Genomic DNA, 9,609 nt, shown 5'->3' with positions numbered 1-9,609 from the left:
GGTTTGCCTGATCTTAGATGACCCTCTTTACAAAACAGAAGACACTCTTGGGTGTGTGAAAAGCTCGGAGCACCAAGATATTAAGGAACATGCACTTTTTGAGCAATCAATAAATTTGTTTGGGGATTCCTCTAAAATGTCAATCCAGCCCAGAGAAGCCAATTCCACTACCATACTTGCTTGTTGAAAAAAGGATATGATCTTTCGCTGGGGCAACAGGTTTCTAGATCAGTTTATGTATTTCTTGGAATACTGAAGAAAGCAGTCACAAAAGATGGTCTATGAACCTGCATGTTAACTGCAATACTACCAGAAAACCTATTATGGACATGGTCAGAGGCAGTGTCATTAAGGCTGCAACACAAATCTCAGTCCTGACAACATGACTGCCTGACAACAGCAACAACCTTTCAATGTCAGTAATGCCCCTAAAATTGAGTTCAAGAACCAAAAATACAGTCCTTGATAAGCTAACCAAACTCTACCTGTAAGGGTTATATGTGAAACTTAGCCTGTAGGAAACGACTATATTAGCCAATCTGAAGGCAGCAAAACTGGGCTACACCAAAACACAACAGTTTCACAGACAAGACAGAGATAATTCCTTCCCAACAGAGCTGTGATTTTATAGCCTTTAAGTATCTGGTCAAGATATTTGATGCTGATGCAAACAGAAATCTTAAGAGCATCATCTAAAACAAGACAGCTTTTCTGGCCTGCCCTAACCAGATTTGTTTTTTTTTTTTTTTTTTTTTTTTTTTTGGGGGGGGGGGGGTTAAGATTATAAAACCAGAATGTGCAAGTCTGTGACATTCAGGCAGTTAAGTTCAGAACCAATTCCTACCTTATTCAGAGGGGTTAATAACCAGAATGTGATTACTTTTTGTTTCTGCACCACAGTTTTATTCAGAACATTCAAGGTTTAGGTGGGTCTAAAATTCAGCGTTATTTTAGGAATTAGAAAGAGGAGCAAAACTGTAGGCCACAGTGGCCTTAACGCATCTCTGTCTAGTGGGCCCTAAGTCTTCTGTAATGGTTAAATTTGATTCTTGAAGAGGAAGACAGTCTGGATAAACAGATGGGTGGACAACAAGCCTGCAGCATTACCCTCTGTTGACAACTGACTGAATGAAGTTTCTACAGTAATGATGTACAATTGTGGAAGAACTGCCAATCCTCTGACCGTAACCTCCTGGCGTGAGATTAATGGCTTGAAGACCACAAATAACAGATACTGTCAAACATGCAGTGGTGCTATCTGTGGGTGAAAGTACTGGCCTTTTCTGCTAGGACAGCTGCTGGAGTCTGTATTGCTGCTGTGGCTTTTTAAAACTTCATGGGAAGGACTATTGTTCCTTTGGATGGTACAAGTCATGCACACACTGCATCCCCAACCAGTTACTTAACTCTCTAGACCTGGACTATTCTAAGTTCTAAAACAAAGGGCTCTGTGAAACCACCATAAAGTGTCCCCAGCAGAAGACATTCAAGCATCGAACGACAATTCTAAGTACTTTTATAAAATCATGAAGCCAGAAGAAATCCAAACCTGTGAATCTGCTAAATCAAACTGACCTAAGAGTCACTGCATCTGTCAACATTTTAGACCATCAAGTCAGAATGTTTTGGCCTTACTGTTTTCATTGCCATCTATGTCAATAAAAAGATGCACTGATTTAAAGGTGCCTCTACATGATTAGGAATCCATTGGTCTAATTATGGCAATGAAAACGCACTGATTTAATAAAAGTACCCTAAATTTCTACCAGTGTGCTTCTATGTAGTTAGGAATCCTTAGATCCATAGTTAAGGAACAGCTCATTACTTCCCCACATGGTCTAACTTGTGAAGATTAAATTTAAGTGCACTGGTTGGCACCAACAGTCTAGATCACCTCTTAATGACTGGGTTTACTAAAATGTTTCCTAATAAAAATCCCACAGAGGAGACTTGAGTCATGTTTGAAGGGGCACTAAAGATGCCCTTTTACGCATCTTAACATTTTAGTTCTTGTCTCATAAATGGAAGCAGTGTGTGCACAAACACAAATGAATTAGCTGACTAATGTTGCAGCTCTGGGAGGTCCAGATACTCAGAGCTGCTCTTTTCTATCTTGTTCTTAATCGTACCTCAAGTATCACTACTTCTCAAGACTACAAAGTTCAGGATAGACAATACTACTGTAGCAGAAAAGCATGGCACTCTAGCTGTATTCTCCTGCTACATCTGAGCAGTGGGGAAAGAGCTATAGATTTCTGGACTTTGCTGCACCTCAAACTTTTCTCTGAAGACACTGTTGTGAAAAATTCAGGAGAACTGGAAAACTGTAGCCAGTGTTCTCCTGAAGAAATGCTAAAAAGCTATTTAGAACCAGCTGGCTGATGACGCAGAGATCAATAAACCCTACCCTGTTCATTAATACCACTTCAAGACCATTGTGACAATTTGTTTTTTTTTGGTGGTGGTGAGGCAGCAGTGCGATGTGACAACAATACAGGACAATGCAAAGTCCAGAGGATAGCAATATTCAGTGTACTCTCTTGCTGGGGGGGGACAAAGAAGTGGATGAATCACCAGGTAGGGTACCATGGTGAACTGTACAGACACTATGCTAACCAAAACCGACAAAAATTAGATTTGTGCATCTCATAACCAGCATATATCAAAAGTGTTCATACATATCAATGCACTTAAGCATGTCTATGGAAACAAGTATTCCTTAAAGCTACCCACAAGTAAAGAACACAAGTTGACACATCCAATAGCCTTTATTAGGCATCCTCCTCACAGTAAACTGTGTTAATATTTCAATGTTACACTGTACCTGCTTAGAAACAATCATAGGAAAACACCAGAACACAGAATTATTAAATGAGGACAGGTGAGGGATTTTTAATGGAGGTGGGAGGATATTCAAACTACTGTACTGCAGTTCTGGTATCTTAAGTGAAGTACATTCTACTTTGGCTGTTAACAAGGCCCATCCATCCTCTAAGACTTGAGCCCTAAACTTCGGCTCTGTATCTGTACCTCTAATTGATTTCTTCCAATATAAGCTTCTTTCAATGCATGAAGTGGGAAATGAGCAAGAGATAATGAATTTGAACTGCATCCCTGCACCTGTCACATTGCCTACAAATGCTGCTGTGTGCACTCCAGTGACATGGACAATTAAAATTTAGCACAGAGCAGAAGCCACCTGCAATGTAAAGGATCCATGGAGGTACTAATGGTTTTGTGAAAACTTGAGGGAAAAAAAAGCTGCTCCAACTGAGCCATGGCCCTCAAAGCAGCAAGGCAACCCATGTATAGCGAAGCAGCTGAATCAAAACATTCTGAAAAATAGCAAACTAATTTCAAGATGCACTGCTATGTAAGCTCTGAAAATCCCACTGTTGTATATGGACAACTAATGTTTAATGCCACAGTACAATCCACATTTCAGCCATCTGGCTTTGCTAGTAAATAAAGTATACAATCCATGGGTTTAAAAGCTTGGGGGGGGGGGGGCAAACAAGGGCAAAAAATTTATTGTGAATTTAAGTGTTTTCTAACATTCACTAAAGGTTACCTTGCAATGTTCTAGGGCAATACTGGCCCTTTTAATCAACAGTATAATCATAAAAGTCAACGAATTCCACCTGCAGATATCATACTACATTTAACCAACTCTGTGTAAACCACAATGCTGTTAATAAACATTAATCTTCATTTTTAACCCATATAAATACATAAATTATATTCATGTTATGCTACAGCCGCCCACTATAGATCAAAAAATTCAAGCTAGTTAACTTGCAGGCAAACAAAGGTCTTCAATCAGTGAAGAATGAAAGCTAGACAAACAAGCTCAGTTGTACCGCTCTTAACATAATCCCTTCAAATACCACTTATCTCAATGAAATTATAAGCGCTATGAATGTCATTCAAGATTGAACACTAAACAGCGACACAGTAAAGGAAAAGGAAATAAGAGCATTTTACCTTTACTTCACTAACTAGTAAATTATCTGCAGTTCCTGTCTGTATGTTTTCTTAAGCAGACTATGGGAAAGTTTATATTTATTTCACCAGCTGGTAAATTTTTGTAAGCTCCTGTTTGTAAGTTTCCTGAAGCAGACTGTGAGACAACACATTTCTGCTTTTAGCGCAGTATGAATGCATATTTAGTTTTCCCAAACACTTGGGATGAATTTTTAAGGACAGATTATCAGAAATGCTGCAGCGAGACTACCAGTGCTCCACTGACAATTTGATCAACTTATTAAATGGAGCATCAATTAAAAAGAACTGGCAGTTTCTTGCTCAAAAAAAATTAAATTAAAAACAAATGACTTTAAATACAACACAAACTGAAATAATAATATACAAATATGGGGTTAAAAAGCAATAAGGCTATAAACTGTGTTTCTCCATCACTGTTTAGCAAAGTTAAAGTTATATCTCAAGAAATCAGAATGAAATGGGTCAACTATATGGTATTAATGGTAAATCCAAGTTACTGCTGATTTCTTTTTCAACAAAAGTACAGCTAGTTAACATGAACAGTCAATAAAAACCATGTTTCTAGCCTTATTCAGTCTTGCTGCTTCTGAAAGATAATTCATACATCTAGTTTAGCCTCATCCAACGATAATCTCAGTTCCAGACTGAGACTTGCTTATCTAAAGGGTCACTTGAAATAGACCCGGGAGAGTGAAATGTGATCATGTAAGAATGACTTCAAAGATATTCTGCAAGCTGAGCCTGCATCATTTATGAGAAAACTGAATCATCACATTAAAATGGTATTTCTAAAACAAATACGTTAAAGCAAAACATTTTTTGTGCCCAGACTACTCAGATTGGTATGCAGCATCACTCCCCATAACTCTGTAGTAAGAATAATCTGGGCTTTACCTACACAGTGATGCCAAGTAAATTATCAACCCCAAACACAAAAGAAACTGCTTACAAAAACCAGCAGAGGTCTTCCAGTTTCCCCTCTGGTACCTGCTACTATTTGTCTATTTCAGTCACAGTGTCTCTGCAGCACTTCTTTTTGCAGCTATTGCTCACTTTCACAATGCTCACATTCAATGACTTCAGTTAATCAACCATGACTATTCATAAGATGGCACGACAATGTCATCACTACCATAGCAATGTCCAGAAAATATGAAAATCATGGCAGTAGGGGAAAACATCCCCAGTCAGCTATCTAGGGACACCAGAGAACAGTTGTTTTATATTTAATTCTCTGCCCAATACGACCATCAACTGTTTAACTCTAATATTATACAACAGCCGATCGATCAGACTGTAACTGAATAGTCACACTCTAGCAAATCCTGGCAAACATTACTAAAAAAAAAAAAAAAAAAAAAAAAGCCAGGGGCTGGAAACTATTTTGAGGAAGGGGAGGAGGAACACTGCTCAATCAAGGTTTAAGTTATTAAACTGCAAACAGCAACCAACTCCATCATTAACATAGCAGTACATTCAGCTTTAGCAAGTACAAAGCCATGACTGTTAGTGGCTTACAACACATACGTGACCAAACGCACATTAATGGCTGCACATCTGGACAAGAACCTGCCACTGCAGTCCGAGGCCATAACGGTGCATACATCACCCCCTACCAAAATATATATCTTAAATATATTTAAAAAAAATGCTCCAATTTCACAGAATTTCATGTTCAAAAAGAAAAAAAATTCTCTTCTCAAATACCCTGCACTCAAATTCCAAAGAGCAGGAATATCCATAGGAGCACTCTCAGACAGAGCCCATGGCTCCAAATTAATCTTCCTGATTTATGAGCAACTTCTGCAACATAAAATTAAATCAAGCGCAAAAATGTCTGAATCCTCTGGCATTTTTTAAATCATCTTACTGGGATGCTTTTAGATTCCCACAGTTTATTTCTATACATTATGTTACAGTTTTTTGTCCCCTCAATCAAGTTTTTTTTCTTCTTTTGCCTGGTACAAGCTCCTTGCTGCTACTTGTCAGTCCTCGAGGAACAAGCCCCAGAAAAAATAAACAAGCGCTACATTAAGTTTTTCCTTAATTTTTTTTTTTTTTTTTTACTTTGGTGATTTGGGAGGTGCATTTTGCTCCTTGCCATTTCGCCGACTAGGTCCCTGAGGTGAAGTTCTTCGTCCAAACTGGCGTCTCTGCTCCTTTATTTTGCTAGCCCCTCCTCTTGGACTTCCACTTCCTCTATATGCAGAAGAATCCTTTGGCCTAGCTTCTGACTTCTCAAAAGATTTATCCGGAGTTTTTTCAGGAGATGCATTTTCCTCAACTTTAGCAGAAGGAGCTATATTTGTGCGTAGCTCTCTTAGTGGCTGGACAACAATGGGAGGAGGGTCCTTAGGTGGCTTCTGGCAAACTTCTGCATAACTAAGTTTGCGAGGCTCCTACAAAGGATCACAAAAAAACCCCATTATCACACAAAAAAAAAATTATCACAATGTACTACATCATCTTAAGACTCTACACCACACTTGCACAATACAATGTTCTGCTAGTATACAGCAGGTAAAAAATTAAACATACAAGTGACTTCCAATTTTCTATTATTCCCTATAGCCGCTATCCTTCAGCCACTAGAAAAGTGCAACATGGGAGTAATCTGCAATTAAGTACAACTGTACAAGAATGTACCATAACAGTAGATGTCCTACTGATTACTGTTGCAGTGTTCATGATGAATGGGCTGTCACCCCCTGATGTTTGGCCGGGGTACCAAACCTTTACTTTCCCAGGATTGTATGCCAGATGAAGCCTCAAATAGGCAAGCATAGGGATATACAAGGGGATGTAATTCCTCAGACTATATCCAAGCCAGTGGCCTGAAGACCCCTGAGAGTGAGAGACCGCTATGAAAGGCGAAGCATGAAGTAGGAAGGAGGCCTTTTGTTCTAAAATGTTGTCCACAGAAAAGGGACAGGAGGAGAGAAGAGTGGTAGTCAAATTACTTAAAAAGAACACAGAGGGGAAGGAGGGTGGGAAGTAATACTGCAAGAGTGATCAGTAGGACATCATCTGCTACACTAAGTTCTAACATAGCTATGTCCTTACTGAAATCAATGCTGCAGTATTCATAATGAATGGGTGATTCTCAGAGCTGAAGGGGATGGCAGTGTGGCAAGTTAGTAAGATGCATAACTGTCCAAGAAGCCAAAAAAGGCTAACCTAGAGGAAGCAGCCCTGGACCTTGACAAGGCAACAATCCTGTAGTGTTTAGGTAAGATATGTACAGAGGACCAGGTGTCAAGTTTCTGGTATGGTCTTGGCATCCACCCTTTGAAGAAGGCCCCAGATGATCCTACTGCTGTGGTAGAATGAGTATGAGGGCAAGACAGCAAGGAGTTACCATGTAGATAAGACAAGATGGCCTTAGAGATCCAGCTTGCAACAGTTTGCTTAGACACTGGGTGGCACAATGCTGGGTGCGTAAAGGAAACAGTTGATCAGATTTACTAGTGGGTTTCGTTTTGTCCAGATGGAATCTGAATGGTCTGTGAACATCTGGAGACTGTAGCAATCTTTCCCAGTTTTGTAGGTTGGGAAAGAAGGTGGGGAGATCTATAGCCAGGCTAAGAGTGAGTCCGTTTCACTACTTTCGGCATGAAAGTAGGGTTAGCTCATAATTTTCACAGTGACAGGGTGAACTTCAGAGAATGTAAGATTGTCCATGAGCACCTGAAGTTCTGAGACTCGACTAGCTGAAATAACAGCCAGAAATAAAACAGTTTTCCAGGTGCAAAATTTGAGGTTTGCTGAGGCTGCTGGTTCAAAAGGCGGCAAAATAAGTTTTTCAAAAAAGTTGAGGTCCCAAGGAGGTGTAACAGACTTCCTTGCTGTTTTAAGATGCAGAATCCCTTTAAAGGATAACCTCACATCTGGATTTAAGCAGAGGACTGAGTGGTAGACACAGACATGGATAACAGGTTGCAGCCACACTTGTATGCATGAGCTCACTTAGATATTTAGTATGAAAGGTACCTGGGATTTTTGTTGGGGTCCACTCCATACCTGTGGCACCTAAAAGAAAATCTCTTCCATTAGGCTATGTAGGATTTTCGAGTTGTGGGTCTCCTGGCTTCTTGCAAAACCTTAATGCCCTCTGAAAATTTGTGACTACAAGGGATTACAACCCTATCACCCAGTGTTAGCTTCAGGAATGACAGGTTAGGGTGTAGTAGTGAACCGTTCTACTGCATACTGAGATCTGCTTGTAGTGGCAGTTTGTAGTAATGCCCCTGGTTAGGTGAAAAAAAAAACAAAACAAAAGAGTACCATCAGGATGAAAAGGGAATCGCTGGCAATATTTTTTTGGGGGGGGCATTAAGAATCACTCTTGGCAAGACAGGCAGACAAACAAAGGCTTGTTGAGGGTCCATTTGTGAAGATCCTACAAGGTTCTGCTTAATTAGTCTGCCAAAAACACTACCCTGTGAAGGAATGTATACGTCTACTAAAGACATGATTTTCTGGATGGCTATTTTCCAGGTGGTCTGTGCCAGTCTGCAAACTTAAGACCTGGTTCTTCCTTGTTATCGTACCACGACTGTGGTGTCTGTGGTCATTCCTAGGGGACCTAGCCTACATGTGTTGGAAAAAACATTCCTTTAGTAATTTTGGTTGCCACCTGCCTTGAACCCAGTGTGTCCCTATCCAAACTCCACATGCCATGTCTGAGGAATCTGAAAGCATTTCTTGAACTGGAAGAGGCGGGGTAAATGGATGTCTTGGGTTGAGTTTCACCTGGTCCCTCCACAATGACAGCTTTCTCCCGAGACAGGGAAATAGGTGGATTACTTTTGTCTAGAGGCCGACAGTGATGGGACCAAACTGCATTCAGGTACCACTGGATTTTCCTCATATGCAGTCTGGTTAGAGTACTGGAATAACTGCTGCCATGAATCCCAAGGAACTTAGTATTTCTCTTACTGAGCATTGACTGAGGGATGTCAGAGGTTGTGAAAGTAATCTGCAAGGTTCTACACTTCTTCCTGAGGCAGGTAGGCCTGCATCTTTTTGGTGTCCAGCCTGCAGCTCAGGAAAATAAGTTCTGAGCTGGATGCAGGGAGGAGGACTTTTAGTTGATAGTGAACCCCAATTGTGAAAGGAGGTCAAGGAGGTTAAGGGTTGGTTGTAGGTTTTGCAGGAGTATCTGAGGACAGGAAGCTTGTATTAAGCCATTTAAATGGGGGCAAATCTAGATTCATTGTGTTTGACAGAAGACAATTACTGGTGCCAGACACTTTGTGAAAACTCTCAAAGTTGTGGAAAGCCCAAAAAGCAAAGCAGTAAACTGAACGAGTTGACCAAATGCAAAACCTGACGAATCTCATGCAAGAGGGATGAACAAGAATATGGATGCAGGCATCTTTTAGGTCTAGTGATACCAGAAAAGCCTAAGGAAGAATGAAATGAATGGAAGCAGTGTGTATAGGAAAAGCATTCAAAAGTTGGCACTTTTAGAAATGTGTTTGGTAGGGAGAGATTTAGTACGGGTCTCCAATACCCTTCTTTCCTTGGTACTAGGAAATTTCTGGAGTAAAAGCCCTTTTCCTTAAACTCTAGGGTACTGGTTCTATTGCTGCTCATGTCTGC

At 40.2% G+C, this 9,609-nt stretch overlaps 1 protein-coding gene across 1 annotated transcript in view; it reads right to left on the bottom strand.

The window, feature by feature from the left end:
• Positions 1 to 2,749: 2,749 nt before the first annotated feature.
• Positions 2,750 to 9,609, bottom strand: part of LARP4 (La ribonucleoprotein 4) — a gene marked incomplete in the record, with an annotated part of 1,458,174 nt that continues 1,451,314 nt past the window's right edge. Inside the window, 1 exon segment of the mRNA XM_044083476.1 lies at positions 2,750 to 6,404. Within this exon segment, the coding sequence (XP_043939411.1) occupies positions 6,069 to 6,404 (336 nt within the window).

Source organism: Protopterus annectens, chromosome 9.part0, assembly GCF_019279795.1.
Source record: "Protopterus annectens isolate FY-2018-M chromosome 9.part0, PAN1.0, whole genome shotgun sequence".
Lineage (NCBI taxonomy): Eukaryota > Metazoa > Chordata > Ceratodontiformes > Protopteridae > Protopterus > Protopterus annectens.
Note: the sequence above shows the minus strand (reverse complement) of the source record. Positions and strands in the feature narration are given on the sequence as shown.